At 39.4% G+C, this 24,259-nt stretch overlaps 1 protein-coding gene across 1 annotated transcript in view; it reads left to right on the top strand.

Annotated features, from left to right (window-relative positions):
• slc22a15 (solute carrier family 22 member 15) overlaps positions 1 to 22,637 on the top strand; it is a 33,879-nt gene extending 11,242 nt beyond the window's left edge. Inside the window, exons 7-13 of the mRNA XM_051959698.1 lie at positions 1,099 to 1,265; positions 6,574 to 6,714; positions 9,571 to 9,656; positions 14,172 to 14,280; positions 14,367 to 14,439; positions 19,479 to 19,637; positions 20,703 to 22,637. Of these exons, the coding sequence (XP_051815658.1) occupies positions 1,099 to 1,265; positions 6,574 to 6,714; positions 9,571 to 9,656; positions 14,172 to 14,280; positions 14,367 to 14,439; positions 19,479 to 19,637; positions 20,703 to 20,747 (780 nt within the window). The 3' untranslated portion in view covers positions 20,748 to 22,637. The remainder of the gene's footprint in view (positions 1 to 1,098; positions 1,266 to 6,573; positions 6,715 to 9,570; positions 9,657 to 14,171; positions 14,281 to 14,366; positions 14,440 to 19,478; positions 19,638 to 20,702) is intronic.
• The last annotated feature ends 1,622 nt before the right edge of the window (positions 22,638 to 24,259 follow it).

Genomic DNA, 24,259 nt, shown 5'->3' with positions numbered 1-24,259 from the left:
CACTAAATCTCCTCAAAGCGACAACCCTTCAAACTGAGTTTCATTTTCAGGAAGATGGAGAAGTCACAGGGAGCTAAATCTGGCGTTTTAAGGACATTGGATAACTTTCTGTTTCCACTTTCACCTACAGCGCCCTCCATAATTATTGGCTCCCCTGGTTAAGATGTGTTCTTTAGCTTCTAATAAATTCAGTTTTTTTCTAAATAATATAGGACCACAATGAAAAAAGAGGAAAATCCAACCTTTAATTCAAGTGCATTTATTCAGTGGGGAAAAAAATCACACATTAAGAAATAATTCTTTTACATCAAATCATGTGTGCCACAATTATTAGCACCGCTGATTTTAATACTTTGTACAACCCCCTTTTGCCAACAAAACAGCACCCAATCTTCTCCTATAATACATTTTTCTACAATTTTCAGTGTGAGAGTTTGCTTCTGCAATAAGAACTGAATTATTTTAAGGCTTTCAACACATCTTAACCAGGGGTGCCAATAATTATGGAGGGCGCCTTACACGCTTTATTTAAAAATGTGAGAAAAATGAATCATTTGCACTAACCACCATCTGTAAAAACTAAAAAATTCTGCGCTCCTTTGGACAACTGATCAGCCATGACTGACTCAGCTGCAACCAATGGTCATGTCACAAAAAATGGTGGCTTTTCAGCTGAATTGGACTGAACTGCAGGCTGTGTGGACACTGAGCTAATAGGATACGAATATAGAGACAAGTGAAAAATGTTAAGATGTGAAATATCTACACTGTGTAGAGTCACCATTTTTTTAGTGTCAGTAACACCTGTGGGTAATTTAATTTTTGTCAAAGAAAAAAGAAATTCGGCTTATCTTTTTGTGCCACTATACAGAAGACTTTTCTGAGTTCTCTGTACTTCCAGTCGTGGCTGTTCTGTTTCTGTAGAGGTGCAGGACTTTATATTGCAGAGAATAATGAGCCCACAGTGAATAAAATAAAAAAAATCACAAAAAACTCCATAGAATTTTGAGGGTTAAACATCTTTACGCTGATTCTTACTGGGACTCATGTTTTATCAGTACCTGAACCTGTGCTGTTCTGCTGTGTTGTGATTTGTAGGTTCTGCGCTACATGGCGCTGAGGAACGGCAACGCTGCCAAACACCTGACGCTGCAACGTGTTGGTGCCGCAAAATCTGGTAACCATAGCAACAGGGGCACCAGTGTCTTGCAGCTGGTGATCCATCCAGTCCTCCGTCTGAGGACCATGGTGCTCATGTATGTCTGGTGAGTGTCCTAGCGAGGCCAGACACTATTATTACAGCCAGTCACTGCTTACACCTCGTTCTCCAGCTGTTTGCACCTCCTTCTTCTTCTATGGTTAAACAACTGTTCATTCTAAAAGTAAAAGTACATTTCAGTGAGCATCTGTTGACAGCAAGCAGAAATGAAAAATTAAAGGCCAATGTCATCTAGGGCACAATTTCTTGTAATTGCGCTTTAAACTGGCAACCCCACGACCATAAAACTACCAAAGCTATAAAACGAGAAAAAGCACTCAGAGAGCTCAGTCCTCCTCCAAGGCTGCTCATTCCCCCACATGGCATTATCAGAAATGCAGCATTTGTTTATTAGTTATTGATGATCAGAAATCACAGCAACATAGAATGTGGCCATTAAATATAGATGTACCCACAAACAACATGACTTTGCGTTACGCACAGGCGTGTGATATCCATGTGTACGTTATGTACAAATACTGAATAACGTGACCTAAATATGTAGCGGATGGCAAGAATTAATGGGACTCAGAAACACCCCCACAATATAATCAGTTGTTCCTTGGATCATTTCTGATGGATAAGTCCTGATAAGCCCTCAGTGGTGGATTTGTAGTAGGATCACAATCAGCTGATGTAGTGTTCACTTGTTGTCATGGTTACAGTGATGCCGTGCTGCTGTCTCACAGTGATACAGAAATCTTTAACTAATCCGTGGATCCAGACTATAAGCTGCATCACTGCCAAAATCTGATCACTTGGTCCTTGTGTCATTTCTGACTTTCCCTGAAAATTTCAGCCAAATCTGTTAGTCTGTTTTTGAGTGATGTTGTGCACAGACAGACAGACAGACAAACCAACACAGATCGTCACATAACTCTGCTGCGTTCGTTAGCGGAGTGATGAACAGAAAAAGACAATTAAATCTTTAATCACCCTTTGAACTCCAAAGACCACTGGCAGGTTTGAAAGGCGGGTTGTTGTTTTTTTTTTTTTTTAAATCACCAAAATTACTCTGTTTATTGTAAAAACAGGAGGAATCATTGGATTATCAACTTTCTGATGGTTCTTGAACCCATCGTTTGGGACAGTTTATGGTTCAATCTGGAAAAACAGCCAGATCTCAGATGAAAATCGTTTGTTTGCAGTAATCGGATCGCGACACATCAAATTCTGTGTTCTTCTTTGCAATTATTAAGCCATGAGCTGCAACCAACAGTCATGGGACAAAGGTTTTGACTTTTTGGCTGAACTGCTGACAGTGTTTACACAGAACAGTTAGAAAACAAATAGAGAAGTTAAGACTCAAAATGTCAACTGTTTGTACGATGTCCATTTTTACCAGTGTTGAAAACTTTCAGTGTTTGGTAAAATAGATAATCCAAGAAATTCAGCGTCCGTTTTTTCCTCTTTTTTTTAAAATGATTTATGGCATATCAACTGTGTCGTACAGCACAGAAGACATTTCTGAGTTCTCTCTGCTTCTAGTCCTGGTTGTTTTGCCTCCAGAGCTGCAGGACTTTATGTTACAGTGACAAATGAACCCACAGTGAAGAAAAATGTGACAGGAGGAAATTAACCTGCAGAGTTCAGAGGGTTTACTGTTGACTGATTTCATGATGGTGATAGCCAGAATCACAGAGCAAAAGATGAATGCAGCATAAAACCTGGGGTTGCTGGTTCAAATGTTGCTCAGGTCAGACCCTTTACTGCTGCTACTTAAACTACAGCCACCTCTGTCATTACTGCTGGCTTTAACAGAACTGAAAGTAAATTAATCCTTAAATAACCTGTGGTTCTAATTTAGACAAAGCTACTTCTGCTGCTTTAAATGACTTCTGCTGTGGTACTTCCTGCTGTTCATTCAAACATATAAACCCTTAAAAAGATTTCTTTAGTGCATTCTTGCATGCAAGTACATTGCATTTTTGCATGCGCTATGCTAGATTAGCATAGCTACATTGATGTTATTGCTAACAGAAACAGGCAGGGAATAACTTAAGCTGTGTTAGCACAATGTGAACAAGTAAATGAAAAGCATGACCAGCGCAGCTAAGCATGACACACGGCAAAGAGAGCTAAAGTGAAACTGGAGACATGTTGATTCATCGTTAATTTCACAGCGTCGTCATAAACTTACCTGTTGGCTCCGCCCACTCCTGTAATGTTCCCTGGCTGTAGTTGTAATCAGAAGGAGTGAGCTGAAGCAGTTAATAAATTAATCCAAACACTAGTTTTTGTGTCGACATGTAATTTTATTTAGTTCAAATGAAGGACCAAGCTGCTGCAGTTTGTGCTGGGTTTGTATATTTGGCCTCTTGCTTTATCTTTCAGACTGCTACATAGGTACATCTATTGTTACATCTACTAAAAGGCTCTGATACCACCCTCTGGCCAGGTCTGCATGTCTGTTGAATTTCCCTTCGGGGATAAAGTGATTCTGTTCTATTCTATGTCCTGTTTTACACCTAGTAAAGATGAAACACATACTCTGCACTTCAACTTTTTATTCATTTGTTCCAGCCTCGGTAGTAGTTGAGTTTTTGGACTTATTAGTATATGTTTTCCTTTGCTTTTTTGCGTTTATATTAGATGAGTTTAATCTAATTGCAGTGGGTCCAACGACTTCAGAGTTGTTTCTTCAGGGCACCTTTTAGCAGAGTTTTTATTTAACAAGCTCCGCTGCAGGTTAAGGCGGTGCGAGGCAGATTTAAATTATTACCACAAACACAAACCTGAGAGATGCAACCGTTTTGATCAGTTTTCAGACCACAAACACAATTGTACGTGAATCTGCATTCAGCTGACAGTAGCTTGCACAGTGCTAACATACCTCAGCTGTTTCTGTTTCTGGCAGCAGTGAAATCATCCATTCATGATGTGGCCAGTTCCGCTAGAAGCACCACGTTTGACAGATCAGGTGTTGCTTCCTGTTGCCTTTACATTTTCCCTTTTCCTAACTTTGTTCCACAACTCCTTGACTTACTTTTTGGATTTTTTTTTATGAACTGCTGTCTGGTCCCACCGGCAGCATCTCCTACTGAATCCTGCTCATGAATTTGGAAAAATGTTCGCCTACATCCTGTAGAAGCGCTGACATGTGCAGCTATGAAGCACATTTATGGCTGCATGATGTCTAAATTAGAGGTGCAACGGTTCATTAATTAGCCATTAATTTAATCACCAGCTATTTAGAAGATCAGTTAACCAGTTTGGATCTTCTTTTAAGGACAAAAATAACAAAATTCTGTAATTGCTGCTTCTCTAATGTGAATATTCAAAATTTTTACTCTGCCAAGGAACATAGCGGAGTTACGTGACGATCGGCGTCGGTCTGTCTGTCTGTCTTTCTGTTAGGGCTGGACCCGAATATCCTGAATATACCCAAATGGCCGGGTTGCTGCCGACTCTGACGTCACGCTTCACTTCATTGCATAAACACAAGACAAGATGCTGAAGACCTCCGCTGTTTGGGAATTTTTCAGTTTAACTGAAGACAAAACAAAGGCAAAATTTGGACCCGGGAGACCAGACGAACGGATCCGAATATTCGGGCCGTGTCCGCCACAAGCCGCCACCGCCACACCCACCCCATCGGACGTTATGGGGCGGAATGAATATCCAGATATTCGTCTTTAATAGGGCCCGAGTATTCGGAGGCCAGAAACCACTATTCGGGCCAGCCCTGTTGTCTGTCCATCTGTCTGTCAACAACATTATTAAAAAACAGACCAACGGGTTTGGATGAACTTTTCAGGGAAGGTCAGAAATGACACAAGGACCAAGTGATTAGATTTTGGCAGTGATGCAGCTTATAGTCTAGATCAGGGGTGTCAAGATCCGTTCCTGGAGGGCCACTATCCTGCATGTTTTAGATGTTTCCCTCTTCCAACACACCTGATTCAAATGATCAGGCTCGTTATCAGGCTTCTGCTGAGCTTGATGATAAGCTGATCATTTGAATCAGATGTGTTGGAAGAGGGAAACATCTAAAACATGCAGGATAGTGGCCCTCCAGGAACTGAGTTTGACACCCCTGGTCTAGATCCATGGATTTGTTAAAGATTTCTTATCATTGCCAGATAGCGGCACAGCGTCACTGTAACCATGACAACAAGTGAACACTACATGATCACATGATTGTGATTCTACTACAAATCCACCGCTGAGGACTTATCAGGACTTGTCTGTCAGGTTTTGTGGAGGACTGCGCTCTCTTTGTTTCTTCTGTGAAACTCCTTAAACTGAGTATCTTTGGGTTGTGGACAAAACAGCACGTTTGTCAACATTTTCAAACGGTTCACAAAACAGCAACTCATGGATTAATTGAGAAACTAATCAACAAAATAATCAGCAGTGAAAATTGTTGCTAGTTGCAGCTGTTCATAATTTTCTGCTTATTCATAAGACTTGTGGCTCCAGCTTGTTTGCCACTTTCTAGCTTCCTTCTTTGCATCTGCTTTTTTAAAACAGAAAGAACCCAACTCTTGTTTCTCTCAGATATTTTTGTTTTCTTGAGCCTCATTATCTTGTCCACTTGCTTTGTCACCTCTATGCTCCTCATACAGACAAAAACAAGTCCAGAAAAGTTTATTTGTGTCGCACATTTCAACAAGTTTCAACTCAAAGTGCTGGACATGAAACATAAAAAGCATCAAGACAAAGTGTGGAAGACACATAAAGCAACAATAAATACCAAATTTCAACACAGTTTAAACAGCTGAAATGTAAAATAGAAGTTACAGTGCAGTTTAAGATGTTCAGAAGCTTCTGATTTGGTTTAATGACAGGCAAAAGCCAAACAGGAACGTCTTCAGGCTTGGTTTTAAAGAAGTGAGAGAAGCAGGAAGTCAGCAGTTTTGGCGGTTTTGTCCTGACACAGGGTGGGTGTGAACTGAAAGCTGCCTCTTCGTGTCTTGTGTTGACTGTGGGGACAGAAAGTAAACCTGAGGAGTCTGAATGCATCATGATGTCGCAGCAGATCAGAAAAGTACTTTAGTCCTGAACCACTCAGTTTTTCAAGGAAGGAAGTCGGTGCAAAAATAACGCCGCCCTGAACTCTTTCAGCCACCTCTGAGCCACATTTTAGCTCTTTAGTTCAAAGCTGAAACAACACACAGCTTTTTATAAATCCTTGCAGTTTGGGCACCATGTGTTGCTCTCTGCTTTTGCCGTATTGATGTAATCCAAATAAAGCTGGTAAATATGCTGAAGGTGAGAGCCGGATGAACAAAAACTGCGACTCTCCAAACACCCACCTGTAATTTATCCGTGGTCGTATCCACTGACCTTGTCTGTGTGTGTTTGTGTTGCAGGTACGCCTGCAGTCTGGTTTACTACGGTTTGACTCTGGGGGCCAGCGAGACGTCTGGTAGTCGATACCTTAACGTGGCCATGTACGGCCTGGTGGAGCTGCCAGCCTACCCGCTCTGCATCTACTTCATCAACAAACACTGGTGAGCAGAGATCAACAGATATCAAATCAAATCAAATCAAACTTTATTTATATAGCACCTTTCATCCATTTAAAATGCAACACAAAGTGCTTCACAAAATAAAAGAATAAAACAACAGAGAGAATAAAAAACATAGTGTAACCAACAATATATATACATATATATACACACACATACACACACACACATATATATATATATATATATATATATACACATACACAACATACAATGTATATACACATGCGCTCACACACACACTCACAAAACACACACACACTTACACATAACACGGTGCTGAGACACGGCAGGGCACTGAGGAACCATGTGGGGAAACACCTATGGGAGCCCTCCACACCGAGATGCGCCACAGCCCACAGAGAGCGCCGCCACAGAGACCACCCAGACGCCGATGGGCAGGGGCAGACCCCGCACTGAATGCAGAGCCGCCCCAGCCCCGCGGGCCCAGGAGGCCTCCAGGGCAACGCCCCCCGCGGGCAGACCGGGCATACATCCCAGTGTGGAGGCCTCCCATGAGGAAACACTGAAGCTAAAAACTAAAAGACTAACGGGGGAAAAAAAGCAGGTATAATGCATAAAAATTAAAATGTAGAGATAAAATAGACAAATAAATAAATAATAAATAGTAAATAAAAAATAAATAGTAAATAATAAATAATAATAATAATGATTAGGTTTTAAGATATAATACTGATAAAATGCAGAAGTGCAGAAGAGCTATAAGAATATAAGAAGTAAAAATAACATAATAGAAGAATTAAAAGTTTAAAAGAAATTAGTGAAAAGCCAAACCAAAAAGGTGAGTCTTGAGCCTCCTTCTAAAAACATCAACAGTCTCTGCAGTCCTGATGCTGTCTGGCAGGCTATTAGATATGGTGTCCTTTTTGCTTTTTTTTGTAACCAGTGCCAATTATTAGTCATCAAGAAGGGCAGATACCTGAGATGTACTCTACCACTCAAAGGTTTGGGCACACGTTCTCATTTAATTTAATCTTTATTTTCATGACTGTTTTCATCGTAGAGATCACTGAAGGCATCAAAGCTATGAATGAACTCATCTGGAATTACAGTGCCTATCATAAGTATTCACCCCCTTTGATGGTTTACCCTTTTATTGCTTTCATAAATCAATCATGGTCAATAAAATTTAGCTTTTTTGACAAAAAAAATATTGGAAAAAACTCTTTAATGTCAAAGTGAAAACAGATGTCTATAAAGTAATGTGAATGAATCCCCTGAATTGTACTTCTCAATAACCCTTTCCCTGAGTTGCTTAGAGTGTTCTTCTGTCTTCATGGTGTAATGGTAGCCAGGAATACTGATCAACCACTCTCTGGACCCTTCAGACAGGTGTTTTACAACTCAATCACTTGAAACACACCCACACCACTCAGGTGATCTTCATTTCACTAATTGTGAGACTATTGGCAACAATTTGATGGACCTCTGTTGAATTAGACCATTAAATTAAAAAGGGGGTGAATAATTATGCAAACAATTATTTTTATTTATATAATTTTCTTTCATTGACATTACTTTATAGAAATCTGTTTTCACTTTGACATTAAAGAGTTTTTTCCAATATTTTTTTTTGTTAAAAAAGCTAAATTTTATTGACCATGATTGATTTATGAAAGCAATAAAAGGGAAAAACATCAGAGTGGGTGAATACTTATGATAGGCACTGTATGTAGTAGACAAAGTGTGAAATCACTCTAGATGTGTTTTATGTTTTAGATTCTTTGCTTTGATGACAGGTTTGCACACTCTTAGCATTCTCTGGATGAGCTTCATGAGGTAGAACCTGAAATGGTTTCACTTCACAGGTGTGCCCTGTCAAGGTTCATTTGTGGAATTTCAGATTCCTGCCTGATCCTCCCACCAGCTTGATCTGTACAGGATCAACAGTTTATTTATTGCTCGAACATTCAAATGTGTCTCTGTTAACTTGGCTCGGAGGTTGTACAGTCTTCAGGGATGCTGCTTTGGCTGTCAGTTCAGGATAATAGGTACACTACCGATCAAAAGTTTGGGGTCACTTAGAAATGTCCTTATTTTTGAAAAAAAGTTTTTTTTTTAATGAGGACAACATTAAATGAATGATAAATCCATTGTACACATTGTTAATGTGGTAAATGACTATTCTATCTGGAAACGGCTGATTTTTAATGGAATATCTCCATAGGAGTACAGAGGAACATTTCCAGCAACCATCACTCCTGTGTTCTAATGCTACATTGTGTTAGCTAATGCTGTTGAAAGGCTCATTGATGATTAGAAAACCTTTGTGTAGTTATGTTAGCACATGGATAAAAGTGTGAGTTTGTCTGTGTGAACCCAAACTTTTGAACAGTAGTGGTGATTGTGCCCGGGGCCTTGTTTTTCCTTCTTTCTTTATTCATTGCACTCAGTGACTTTATCTGGAGAAAATGAATTAAGGAAGCTGTTGGACTTAAAGTGTCATTGAACAAAAATTTCCACCACAGGACGTTAGAGTTGAAGTTTGCCTTAGAAACTGTAGCTTTTACCCTGAAAACTGCTGTTTCTTGTGTAGATGCTAGCTGCAGAGCCACCTCAGTGATGATCCTTCACATGAGGGTTGGATCTTCCAGCTGCTCACTGACAATCAATGTGATTTTTGCTCCATGGTTCAGCTGATCTCCATGGAGAAATTGCAAATGTGATGCTGATAACACGACTGGTTTCCTGATTGGTAACAGTTAATGCTCGTACATGTTGCCCAGTCCCAGGATGTTTTGATCCACTCCTGCTATCTGCTGCTGTCTGAATGTGTTTGTTTTCTTTTCCTGAGTTGTTCTGTGTCTTCTTATGCAGGGCTGGGAGGAGGAAAAGCATGGCCAGTTTTCTGTGTCTGGCTGGTTCGGCCTGCCTCCTCACCATGTTCATCCCTGAAAACACCGGTGAGACTTCACCCTCTTCTTATTTCTCAGTTCCTCACCTCCTCTCCTTAGGTCTTCATCCATTCCACCCCCAACAACAAGCGTTTACAAAACCAGTGTTTTAAAGTGACATCAGCTGAATAAGACGTAATTTTGAATTCTTTAATACCTCTCCAATGAGCAGAACAGTTTTCATCTTAAATTCAGTTCACAATGCGACATAATGTGAGAAGACTGTACAGATTTAAAACATTTTATTTGAGACATGAATACAAAATGAACATTAACTGTGTTTCCAGAATGTATTTTTGTGTTTTTATTACTCCGCCAAGGAACGCGGTATGCGTGTGTTCTGCATGTGTACGTTATGTACGGATACCGAATCACGTGGCCCAAACATGTAGCTGGCAGTGTGAATTGATGGGACTCAGAAACGCCCCCACAATTTAATCAGTTGTTCCTTGTGTCATTTATGATGGACAAGTCCTGATAAGTCCTCAGTGGTGGATTTGTAGTAGAATCACAATCATGTGATCATGTAGTGTTCACTTGTTGTCATGGTTACGGTGACACTGTGCTGCTATTTTTTATAATGATACAGTAGGGCTGGGCGATAAATCGAATTAATTCGATCAATTCACCTTTTTAAAACCTTTTTTTTTTTTTTTCGTCTGCAAGTCTGCTCAAAAATGACACCAACCACTCATGGTGCCATTGCTTAAGCTTCATGTGCAATTTTTTTTTCTTCTTCTTTGTGACTGTGACCATCACCGGCCCTCATGGCAAATTAACCTATCATGTTTATTTCAAGCTGTTTCCTACATTATGCCATTGAGGGCTGTGACCACCCAAGTGAAACATAAAACAAACACACGACAGACAGAAAGGTGAGGCATAGACAGTGTTCTAAGAGAAAAGGTGCATTTTATTTGTTTGTACTCTTTAATTCACACCTTAAAACCATTTACAAATCTAAAACCCTTCACAAACACCTAATACGACAAAGTCCCAACTGGATCAATCATGAAGATGTCAGGAGGCCACAAGAAGGATAGATAGAGCAGAGTGAGATCCACAGACACTAACCCAGCAACCTCCACTGACTCAGCGACCGGAGGAACAAACTCTATTGAGTTTTGGTAGGTGCCGGTGTGGTGGGTCTGGCATGCATGAAAACCTCCACCAAAAGGAGGGAGCTGTCCCCTCCAGCCCAAGGAGGTCCACCCAGCCCCCCCGCAGGAGCCACCAAGCGGAGACCCAGCCCAGGAGCCCGGAGCGACCCCCCCCCGACACAGCCAGAGCCCCAAGGCCCGCGCAGCAGAACGGGCCATAGCGGACCCCCACGGCGCCCCACCGGCCCACAGCCCCCACGACCACCCCCCCCCCCCCCCCATCCTCCCCCGCAACCCCCGCCCCCCCACCCTTAATGAAGTAGCCGGTTCTTCTAAATAAAGTAATATATCATCTGCGTATAAATTAATTTTGTGTTCTGTTGCCCCAGAGCGGATTCCTTGGATCCTGACATCCTGGCGCACAGCTGTTGCCAACGGCTCAATGAATATCGCAAATAACAAAGGAGAGAGTGGACAGCCCTGTCTGGTGCCTCTCTGTAAGGTGAAAGTCTTTGAGGTGATTCCATTAGTGGTGACAGTAGCTTTAGGAGAATCATATAGTGCAGATACCCAGTGAATAAATGACTCTCCAAAGCCAAGCTGATTTAGAACAGCAAAGAGGAAGGACCAGTTAACTTTGTCAAAGGCTTTTTCTGCATCCAACGATATGATAACTGCCTTTTTGTCCTGCCGCTGTGACATGTTAATCAAATTTAAGAGCCTTCTTACGTTGTTGGTAGAGTGTCGACCTTTAATAAAGCCGGTTTGATCATTATGAATAATTGTTGAAATTACTGTCTCTAGTCTAGATGCCACGGCCTTTGAAATAATTTTTATGTCGGTGTTAATTAATGATATCGGGCGATAGCTTGACGGAAGGGTCGGGTCTTTATCTGGCTTTAATAAAAGTTTAATTGCTGCTGTGTTCATGTGAGGCCGTATGTGACCACTGGTTTTAATTTCTGTTACTAATCTAAAAAACAGTGGAGCCAGCGTTGACCAGAAGTGCTTCAGAAATTCGGCCGGGAAACCGTCTGGACCTGGTGCCTTACCATTAGGCATACTGTCTAGAGCACTGGACAGCTCATTTATGGACAGTGGAGCATCTAGGATATTTTTATGTTCAGTAGATAACTGAGGCATATTTAAACTACTGAGAAATGCCTCAATGTGCTCAGGGTTGGGTTTGTTATTTTCTGAATACAGATTCGAATAATAATTGTAGAAAATATGATTAATTTCTTCTGGTGATTGCGTATACTCACCAGTTGTCCCTTTTATCGCTGTTATGAGAGATTTTTCCTGATTGCGTTGGAGTTGGTTTGCAAGAAATTTACCTGATTTGTTATTATGCTCAAAGTTGTTGTATCTCAGTTGTTGTATTATGAACTCGGTCCTTTTGGATAACATCTCATCTAGCTGTATTTTTGTGTTTTGTAATTCAGTCCATATTTGATTATTTGGGTTTGTTGTATATTCATCAGTTCGTTGTTCAATTTTATCTTCCAGATCTTTTTCTAATTTTTGATCTTGTTTCTTTTTATAAGATGAATATGATATAATTTTACCTCTAAGTACTGCTTTCCCTGCTTCCCAGAGTAAAGATGGAGATGAGTTTGGGGAGTCATTCATTTCCAGATAGTCTGCCCACTCTCTCCTTATGATCTTATCGAACTCTTCATCTTTTAACAGTGAGATGTTAAAATGCCATGTCGGAGGTGGTTTAAAGGTGAGGTCAGTTTGTAAGGACAGGGAGACTGGTGCATGGTCGCTGATAATAATGGGGTGTATTCTTGTAGAAGTTTTCTCAGTAATAGAATTATTTGTAAGAAAAAAATCAATTCTTGAAAATGATCGATGCACCGAGGAATGGAAGGTAAATTCCTTCTTGGTTGGATTTTTTCGTCTCCAGCTGTCGCCAAGGCCAAAATCATCCATATATCCCTCTATTACTTTGGCAGATTGTGATTGCCTTGTACATGTTGTGTTATTGGAGCGATCTACTGATGGATTTAGGACTGTGTTGAAGTCTCCTCCAATGATAACAGTTGAGTTTGCTGTTAAATCAGATAGTTGAGAGAAAAATGAATGAAAAAAGGCCGGATCATCATTATTAGGAGCGTACAAATTCCCAATAGTATATTCTTTATTGAATATAGTTGCCTGGATAATAATGTATCTGCCTTCTGAGTCAACTATTATGTCATTTAAAGTAAAAAGTAGTCTCTTATGAATAAGTATAGAGACTCCTCTTTGTCTACTGTTATAAGAGGCAGAATAAACCTGATTGAAATTCATGCCAGTAAGTAATTTTTCTTCAGATTTTTGTAGATGGGTTTCTTGTAGGAGACAAATGTCTGCTTTTAATTTTGAAAAATGGTCTAAGATTTTTATTCTTTTTGCCTGTGAGCGAGTGCCACACACATTCCAGGAGACCAGAGTTAGTTTATGCATATAGACTGTTTAAATTCAGCCTTGGATGTATAGCTATGTGAGCAGCTTACTAATACCTTTTTAAAACCTGATGATTTGAAAATTTGCCAAATCGTAAAACTGAGGCGAGCTTAAATATATAACAATACAGATTCTTCTTCTGCCTTTCACGATTTGTGCACTGGCGTTTGCTTCCGTCTCTCATCTCCTTCCACCAAAACACTCACACCCCCGTCACGGCGGACAGAACAGCAGACGAAGAGTTGGTCGCAAGAAAAGGGCCTCATGTTACATCGATTATATGGAAGTGGTTCGGCTTTGACAAGACTGACACAGAGCAAACTACAGTCATGTGCAAGGTTTGTAAAAGTACTGTGAAAACGAAGAGGAGCAGCACAACTAACCTCTTTCAGCACCTCCGGCAGAGGCATCCTAAAGAATGGGAAGAGTGCTGCAGCTACGGGAGTGTGGCATGGCTCGCACTAGCCATAGCAAACAGACCGCAAAGAAACAACAAAAATCCATTAAAATCGTAATCGTCCAAGATGACTAAAAAAATGGAGATTTTATTTTTTGGCCATATCGCCCAGCCCTATGATACAGAAACCTTTAATCCGTGGATCTAGACTATAAGCCGCATCACTGCCAAAATCTAATCACTTGGTTCTTGTGTCATTTCTGAGCTTCCCTGAAAATTTCATCCAAATCTGTTAGCCTGCTTTTGAGTGATGTTGCTGACTGACAGACAGACAGACAGACAGACAGACACTGATCATCACATAACCCTGCTGTGTTCTTATTCCTACTGGTGGGACTGAAAACAGTTACTGAAAACCTCTTTTCACTCTTTTTCCCTTTAGCTGGACAAAGTTTTGTTTGTTTCTGCATCTTCATCAAGGCTTTGGGCAAAATGTCCAAAATGGAATTCCCCCTGTATTTTTCCCTGCACGATGTTTTGTGAATAATGAGACGGTTGTATTTGTGTTTTCAGGGACTTTGCTGAGCGTTACATCTTTAGCACTTCTGGGAAAACTGATGGTCAGTGCAGCGTTCAACATCGCCTACGTTTACACATCTGAGCTCTACCCGACGGTTATCAGGTAAATGCACACTGTCTGATCACTTCTTCTTCTTCCTAATGTTTCACTGGGTTGTTCATGCATTTTAATATATTTCTTTGTTTCAGAAACGCTGGTTTGGGAGTGTGTTCCATGTCATGCAGAGTTGGAGGAATCCTTGCACCATTTGTTCCCTCCATGGTAAGAATGTGAGAGTGTGTAGTTTATTCCAGTCAGTTTTGGGTGTTTTGTTGCTCACTGTGGGCTCATTTTTCTCTGCATTATAAAATCCTGCACCTCTGTGGAAACAACAACAACTGTGAGTAGAAGTCGAGAGAACTCAGAAATGTCTGACGTGCAGAATGACACCATTTGTTAGAATTCATAAAAAGGAACTGCAGCAGTGTTTGTTTGTTTTTTCTGTTGGAGAGGAAAACTCACACGACGTGGACTCTGGTTGCTGTGAGTTTGCTGATGGATTTTAAAAAGCAGCACACTGAAGAAGAGGGAAAACTCCAAGTTGTGGTTTTCTGATAAAAATGAAACATGTGATGTGTAATCTAAGGCCAGAAATGACGCACCAAACTGGATATGTAGGGTGTGGTTCATCATCAGCCTCTTAGTATTCAGATGATTTGCTCCTAATGGTCCGTGGTTTCTTCTTGTTAGCCAGTGCAAGAGAATATGAAAGAAAAATGGGGACTCGATAATAGTAATAGTGGAGGTTTGAGGTGATCTAATGGAGCCGAGGAGTTTGACTTTAGCTCAGCTTGTTGTTGGAGCAGATAATTATCACAGAAGAGGAACAATCTTGGCTTTATTTATGGGATTATAAGCTGTACTGTAATGGAAATTTATGAGGGCTGGGACTTTAATGTGTTCATTTTGATTAATTAATTACAGAAAAATAACACATTTAATTGCATCTTTCTCCGTTCCCTAATTTTTGGCACACCGATAACACTGATGAACAGTCCAGCCCAGTAGGTGGCGCTATTGAAGCTAAAGTCTGTTTTTCATCTGCGAAGACGATCCACAGGACGCACTGAGTGATGTCAGGAAAGTTTGGTGAATGGTGAAGGAAGAAGAGACTACACTGAGCTTTTTGGGAGGAAAGTTTTCTTTTGAAATCTTCCTGATGTCAGCTTGGATAAAAGCCTGGTTGTGTACCAATTATGCAACAAAGAGTTTTGTGATCACCTCAATGTGAACATGCTGCTGTTAGCACCAGAGCTAACGTTAGCTACGACAGTACTGCTAACGGCTAACGGTGCAGCCATCCCATAATAGACCGCTTTAGGAGACATTGAAAGTGCTTGAGTTCACAAAAAGCCTTAAAATGTTGAATATAATCGCTGTAGTAGCACTTTGAGTTTGCGGTAATCTGTGAATGCAGCAGACAGATGAAAAACGCAGAAAAATAGAAATTAAACAAACATTTTGGTTGTTTAAGTTCACGTATATGTTTATTCATCAATTCAGTCTTAAACAAAATATATTTGAATTGAAAACTTTGCTTATTGTGTTAAATATTGATGTTGGACAAAAATGTGATGAATTAATTACAAAGCCTCTAATTAATTAGTTGAATGTTTTTAGTCACATCCTGCTATGTTTCCAACATGTGACTGGTTGTAGAGAATCTGCTGCACAGGAAAGATTTTAAATGAAATCAAATCAAAGTGAACTTTATTGTCTTTATCGCTGCATGTGCAGTAAATACAGAGAAATCCCACAGTGTAAAAAAAACAGAAATATAGTATATATAGTACCAGTCAGAAGCTTGGACACGCCTTCTCATTCAAAGCTTTTTATTTATTTGTATTATTTTCTACATTGTAGATTAATACTGAAGGTTAACACTTTTCGTTTACAACATAATTCCATATGCATTCTGTTATAGTTTTGATGTCTTCAGTATTAATCTGCAATGTATAAAATAGTTAAATAAAAGCCACTGAATGAGAAGGAGTGTCCAAGCTTCTGACTGGTAGTGTATGTATATATTGGGCTTTGCAAAAGTTCTGTTACACTCGGTTTCATGATCTTTAGAGACGTTTACATGTCAGAGTGAAAAATTCCATTAAACAAACTGAAAGTTCTACCTTATAGGCAGGTGTCCTTAATACATTTTTTTTTCTCCGGTGAAGTTGTATCAAGATGGAAGAGCTGAGATATCTGCTCTCCTTTGTGCTGAACATCAGCCGGATGACCGTCCACAGAGTTGCGGAGAGGCTAAAGAATGGTGAAGATCTTTCAGGTCTTCACCATTCTTGAAAGATCATCTGAAAGATCTTCACCATTCTTGAGCCTCTCCGCGACTCTGTGGACGGTCATCCGGCTGATGTTCAGCTGCTTGGCTCTGTCAGACTTGTTGTGGCCAGCATGAAGGAGAGCAGATATCTCAACTCTTTTGACTTCCATCTTGATACAACTTCACCGGAGAACAAATTTGTATTAAGGACACCTGCCTATAAGGCAGAACTTTCAGTTTGTTTAATGGGATTTTTCACTCCGACATGTAAACGTCTCTAAAGATCATGAAACCGTGTAACAGAACTTTTGCAAAGCCCGGTATATGTACACATGTAAGATAGAAGGTGTCACCACAGGAACAACAGCTTCCTCCTACGGCTCAGATTTATCTATAGCACCATTATTTCTGACGTCTTTCATTTCAGCAAACCTAAATGTTAATCAAAGTTTCCCCAATGGCTGTTTTTCAGCTGTGAGATGTTCTGCAAACCAGTAAAGGAGATGTTATCAGCCTCTGAAAATTTTCCAAACAAATCTCCCCTCAGACTTTGACCAGAGTTTGACACTTGCGTGGTTTCATGACACCAGAGCATCAGAAGAAAACAGCTATGAGGTGGAAATTCTAAGGAAATCCTAGCAGATGATTCATGCTGAAACCTTTGAGCCGCACCTCGTAGCGGCCTGCTGGGGGAATTTGCTCAGTTGTCAAGGAAATGTTTTTGTTAACAAGCAGGAAGTGAAACGTGTTGGGAGTTTATTCATTAAACCGATATTTTCAGGTTAATGAAGCTCAGTAGTTCATGAATTTATGCCTTCCATCGTGCCGTCTGCAGACACATTTACTCAACCTCTTGCTGTTTTTCTTCCGTCTGGTTCTAAGTCCAATGGAGTTAGTTAACGAGGTCAACATTTATGAATTCATTTAAGGTGAGTGGAGTTTGGAAGCCTCTAAAATGATTTTAGTGTGCACGACACTTTTAAAAAGAAGGACACAACACAAATATTGGATTTCAGGTTCACAGGGGTAAAAATCTCCCATTTATCAAACAGAACTCCGTGACCTTTTACCTCATTTCACTCATGAGAGCAGCGGGTGGAACTAAAACCACTGACCTCCAGCGACCCCCAGTGGTGGGATGGAAAACTTCAACAATACGTCAGCCTGAGTATTTGGATCATCTCAGTATTTATTTAATATTAAATCAAAGTGCACTGGAACGGCGGTTAGCTTTGCTTTTACCTTTTTAAATTCATGAAGTTGCATGTTTCTCCTTTAACAGCGTACAGAAAGACGTGAACCGATTACTGGTGGTGATTTATTTATTTATTTTTTTAAGAAAAATGGTTCCTCAAACTTAAAATTCTTACTTAGTTTAGAGGCGCCATATTTCAGCAGAAAATTCTGTATATTCCTATGACGTTTTGTCTTAATTCTTTGCATTTACAAGGTTCTAATGCTATAAATCATAAAAACAAGGGGAAAAGAATGTTAATATGACAATATGATGCAGTTAAAGTGCCATACTTTGAATTTCTTTGATTTTTTTATTTACAAAAAATGAAAACAACTTCTCAGTTATGCCAATGAATGCAGATTTCTTTTGCTGTTTTACAGAATGATCATGCAAACTGTTCATTTTTGTCATATTTTTAAATGAGACATGTAAAATAAAGTCATTTTGATTAAATGTTCTCATTTTAAGGTGAGATTAGTAAAAAAAAACATCCAATGATTTCTACTGGTTTAACACCTTCTGAATCTCATAAATAGTGACTTTTCTGCATTTTTTCTTCGAGAACAACATGCTTTTTAAAGTCACTGGCAGGTTTTAGGGCTCAGAGAGTCAGTGGAGTTAGAAAATCTGCATAAAATTAAAAGATAATTTCAGATTTTATTAAAATATTCAGATCATTCCAGAATTGGAGGACATTTGGGCTTCAAAATGTTTGAAAAATAAACCTTCTCTTTTATAATTTTCTGCTCCATATTGATCAAAAATAGGTAATAAACTATCAAAGGCTTGATCGGCTCAGCTTACACATCAATGGTAGCATTTTTATTCCATGTTTTCTGTGTTGTTGCTAACCCTACTCTAATCCATGCTAATGTGATCTTTTTCTCAGCAGTAGAAGCTAGATATTTAGCTAGCTGTTACTGCTGACCAAGAGGACAAACTGACTGATGGAAAACAGTCCAAAGAATGAGTCTGATCCTGATAATATGAGGTAGAGAGAGACATTCAATCAAGACTGACAATGTGATGAAAAGATGGAAAATAGAAGAGAGGACATAGATTTTTGAAAAACTGTTTGATGAGGTAAATGAAAAAAAAACAAGATGCAAAATGATAAAAACAAGACAAAAGGCCACCTGCCAGACACAGAATGACAGAAAACAACAAAAAAGGGCACAAAATGACAGAAATGAGACAGAAAATGACAAAAACATCGGAGAAAACATCAAAAGCATGACAAAATGACCAAAACAAGACACAAAATGACAGAAATGAGACAGAAAATGACAAAAACAAGACATGAAAACAACAGAAATGTCATCAACAGGTTCTGCTAACATGTTGTGGGACACGTTCCATGCATAATAATTATTATTTAAAGTATTATTTTGATTAAAAAAAAATTCCCACCATTACCTGAGACATCAATGAAAAAATAAAACCAAAAAAAAAGATTTCACATTAATTTAACTGTTTTGTTAGAGATTCAGTTTGGTCATCAGGAGGTGGGACCAGAGAAAAATGACATTTTAGGGGGAACTGCAGACTGATTTGTTGTTTTAAAAAATATTTTCAAATATTCTTTTCTGCTAGTTTTATTAGATTTAGTCTCAGGAGAAGAACATTTACACAACTACTGCATGTTTTAGTGTTTTGTACGTGGATCATTATGGATGTGTGGGACGTAAAATGTCCTCCAGTTGTGGAATGACCCATTCAGCGGTCAGTCGTTGTGTTTTTGTGTTGCAGCGGGCCCTCCACAGCTCCATGCCCTTCACCGTGTTCTGTCTGAGCGGTCTGTCTGCCGGCTGTCTGGGCCTCCTGCTGCCTGAAACCCTCAACAGACCTGCAGCCGAAACTCTAGAGGAGCTGAGCAGCCCGACGCACGGCAGAGTGCTGGAGAGCAAGGTGAGCAAACACCGAGAAAGACGCACAAAACCAAACGCTGCAGCCAGACAGACAGGCAGGACACGCTGAAAGAGATTCAGTAAAGCAGACTGGTCTGTTTAAATTCACTTCTCATCCTGTTGAGGTGAATGTGTGAATTTACAGCGTCTGGTCGTTTAAACAGAGAAATCTCTTCACAGCAGCTGAGTCATGTAAATAAAAATACAAGATAAATATCAACAATCAGCTATAAAATGCACCTTGAGAACAGAGTAGCAGCAAACTGCAGCTGATCGATGCTGATTGTGGTTTCCAGTATTGATATAGTGTGTAACAAAGACATTTAGACCCATTTATATCAAAGATGTGTCCTTTAACCCTCGTGTTGTCCTGCAGGTCAGATTTAAAGTTAGAAAATGTTAAAAAAAAAATCACTGATGTCCACATTTTCAACATTTTTGGGAAATCTTTGAACATTTTTCAGTGAAAAAAAAGTTAAAAATGTTTTTTAAGAACATTCACAACAAAATTAGCTGGATTTTGGTTATTTTTTTGTGAATGTTCTTAAGAAAATAGAAGTTTTACTGATATATATGTGATCACTTTAGATATTTTTCTCATTTTTTGGAAGATTTTTACTCATTTTTAAATATTTTTTGCTGAATTTTTGGATATTTTTTCAGACCGTGAAACAATATTTTTGGTGCTTGTAAATAAAGACAACAGGAAGGTTAATTGCTTTTGAACATTGAATTCTGGTCAATTATTTTTGGCTTTTTTGACAAGAATGAACAAAAACAGAGGACTCTTTCAGAGAGTCATCAGCTCTCGTTTTTGTGAGAAATGTGATTCTCAGGAGGTTTACGTTGACAAAAGAGAAGTCAGAAGTCAGAATAGTAGGTAAAGTTTATTTATTTATATCGCACCTTTCACAGATAAAAAAAGAAACCTTAATAGAAGTTTTCATGAAAAGCTGCTCCACAAACAAACTTAACTGATCTGATAAACCGTCACCAGCAGCTTTCATTTTCACTCAGCATCACTTGATCCGAGCTTCTTAAACTGACCTTTCTCTTTTGTTTTCAGCCTCTCTTGTATGAAGATGACAAATGGAAGTCAAACCATGAATGAAGCTGGCGGCATCGTCTTCGTCACCGGAGCTCGTTCCTCGTGGAGCCGCTGCTTTAAAACGGTGAATCGTCTCTGTGATTGACTCGAGGACGGGTTCACTGGACGCTTCAAACGGGGCGGATGCTGCCCGGCGCTCTGCCTGCAGCCTGAAGGCACCGCCGACCGACTGGAAGGTTTTCATTTCACAGAGAAGCCACACGGTCCATCTTCTGCCTTTGTTCCATTTCATGACATTAGTGCCTTATCTGGAGGTGGACAGCTGGAGGAGACCGGAGACGTGTTTTACTTCACATTCCAGAGACGCTCGAACGTTTGTAGGAACGACTTCTTTTCTTTAAAGCTCGACTTTCCCAGCAGCTAAACAGGCCAGAGTTCCAGCTCACATTCCCCTACATCACGCATCCTTTAAAGACATTCCTCCAGTTACGGTTTTAGGACCGCCTGAATGTTTGATGACATAAAATGAAGCTTTTACTGAAGCTGCTCACAACAAACACAAATCTGACTGTAATAACTGGTTATAACGCCAAACGGATCGCTAGAACGTGTTTTGGTTGTATTTTTTTTGTTTCTGAGCCTGTTAAAGGTTTATGTTCACAGATATTAATGCTGCTGATCCATCAGAGCACCACCACACATCGTCCAGCTTCATTTCATCCGTTACTTTTCCTGTTATTCCATATTTTTGCAGCACAAACAGACGATCAGATCACTAACCTGCTGACTTGAACCCTCTAAACCTAAAGCAGTTTTTTTTGTAGCTCTTCTACATTTTTCTTCACTTTGGGCTCATTTTTCTCTGCAGTTTAAAGTCCAGCACCTGTACAGAAACAGAACAACCGTGGCCAGAATTAGAACTCAGAAATAAGTAGGACGCAGCTTTAATCTTATAAATGTTAAAACTGGAGAAAACAAAGGGTTAATTCCTGATTGCTTATTTTACAAAAATACATGGAATTAACACGTCTGACATTTTTTCCAAGCGCCCACAGTGACACCCTCCATTTTTCTCGATTTTCAGTTTTTCTTTTTCAGACGGTTCATTTCCAGCACTTTTTAAATGTAAGTCATATAGATTTAAAAGATTTTGATTAAATGTTACAATTTCCAGTTCATGTTTGGTAAATACGCATCACAAATGAGTAGTAAACCCTATTTTTAAGTTTCCAACGCATAATCGATGCTTTTTAAAGGCCTTTCAAAGCTGCTGTAGGGTTTCTGGGTTCAGAGGGTTAGACTGTAGGTTTTCAGATGTTTCAGGGAAACCAAAACTTTTATTATTACCTTTCTGAATGTTTCAGGTGATTAAACTCGAGGAGTTTCACATGCAGCTGTGGGATGTTTATTTTCTATGTGGTCACAGGTTTTTGTGCGTTCCACAGCTGCTGCATCTGGATGTAAACTTCTGTATTCATACACTGATATCTGAGAAAGAGGTGTACTTTCTGTACTGCTGGGGGAGAGGTGCTGTGTAGTTGTTAAAATAAACTGTCTGTGGGTGTCATTGTCGGTACAATCAGACGAGTAATGAAAAGATCCTCTCAGTTTAAACCACCATGACGTCACACTGACAGATAGATTTATAATCAATCAAACCTTTGCAGATTTTCAATCAAACATCCCAGAATAATTTATTGTAAGTTTAAAAACACTCAAGAAGCATTCTGCCTACTGTGCCTTCTTATGTTGTCTTTAACTGTGACAAACTTGTAAAATATCACAAAGAGAGCTGCCGGTATGTATGAATGGAGATGTAATTCCAGGTGTTGAATGTTTTATGGACTCTTATTTTGTACTATTCACCGTCCAGCTGTTGTAGATAAACCGTATGTACGGCGATATTTGTGGAAAAATCTATTTATGTCAAAAACAGTAAACGCCTGAAAACTCTCTGTTGTCCTCTTCACTCATTTTGTTCATTTTCTGCTGTTAAATGTGCTCAAGCTGTCACAGTTCAGCCTCAGATCGACCAATAGAAATATTCTCAGCACATAATTTGCCACACAGATCTTAGAACTGTGCCCCTACAACCTGCACTGGCGTTAAGTTTCATGCTAGAATAGAAGCAGATGTTACAAAGTGTTTTGCACCTGCTGCATAAAGTTCAAAGGCTGTGGTTTCATGATGTAGACGACATTTTTGTGGCTGCAGCTTCAGGTCAGACGTGGATCAAACATGGAAGGTTAACTGATCCGAGCTAAGGCACATAGTAACCTGTGTGCTGTAACATTGAGCACAGACGTGTCAGTGTGGTTTTATTGTGGCAGGAAGCTTTAGACGGCGGTCAACCTCCGCTGATTTCCTATCTGGTTTTTCAACAAAACAGCATCTGCTGAAATGTCACTGAAAGAAGCACAGAAAGACTCAAAGTGACATTACTGTATACAGACTATGACAACAAAAAGACTCAAGATGACGACGAGTCAGAAAGGCAATAAAGACTACAAATGACGACAACATGACAAGAAGACTCAAAAATGACGACAAAGTGATTAAAAATGAGAAAGACTCAAAATGATGACTAAGTATGATCCAAAAAAAGATTCAAAATAGGACAAAAACACTTAGAATGACAATAAAATTATTCAAACTTAAAATGACAGACTTAAAATTGCAATTAAAAAACTCCAAATCGTGGGAAAGATGCTCATAAAAAGAATCCATAAAGACTCAAAGTGAGGACAAAGACATAAAACAATGACAAAAAGCTCCATATGATGGCAAAAAGACTCAAACTGAGACCAAAAAGTTTCAAAATAATGGTAAACTGTATGAAGATTACAACGAAAACGTCTCAAAATGATAAATGAAAAACACAAATGATGATAGAATGACAAAAAGACCCAATGACATGACTGAAAATGACCAAAAAAACTCAAAAAACTGACAAAAAGATGGCACAGAGCCTTCAAGTGATGATAAAACAAGGCAACATTATTAAAAGACAATAGACTCAAATGAAGACAAAAACATGACGTTATGACAAAAAGATTCAAAATGACGACAAAGACTCATGATGTGGCTCAAAGTGACGACAAACATTCAGAAGGCCACAAATAATGATTTAAAACAATCTAAACTAGAAAAGCACTCAGAGAGCAGTACTCCTCCAAGGCTGCTCATTCCCCTGTATGGCATTGTCAAAAATGCAGCATTTATTTATTAGTTATTGATGATCAGAATATGTTCTTTTAATATAGATGTACCTACAAACAGAATGACATTACACTGAGCACTGGCATGTGTTATGCTTGTGTACGTTATGGACGGATACTGAATCACGTGACCTAAATATGTAGTGGATGGCAGGAATTGATGGGACTCAGAAACACCCCCACAATTTAATCACTTATTCCTTGTATCATTTCCGACAGATAAGTCCTGATAAGTCCACAGTGGTAGATTTGTAGTAGGATCACAATCATGAAAAAAGAAGTTCATAGTTACAGTGACGCCGTGCCTCTATCTCACAATGATACAGAAATCATTAACAAATCCATGGATCCAGACTA

This window comes from Acanthochromis polyacanthus, chromosome 15 (assembly GCF_021347895.1).
Source record: "Acanthochromis polyacanthus isolate Apoly-LR-REF ecotype Palm Island chromosome 15, KAUST_Apoly_ChrSc, whole genome shotgun sequence".
Taxonomy (NCBI): domain Eukaryota; kingdom Metazoa; phylum Chordata; class Actinopteri; family Pomacentridae; genus Acanthochromis; species Acanthochromis polyacanthus.
Note: the sequence above shows the minus strand (reverse complement) of the source record. Positions and strands in the feature narration are given on the sequence as shown.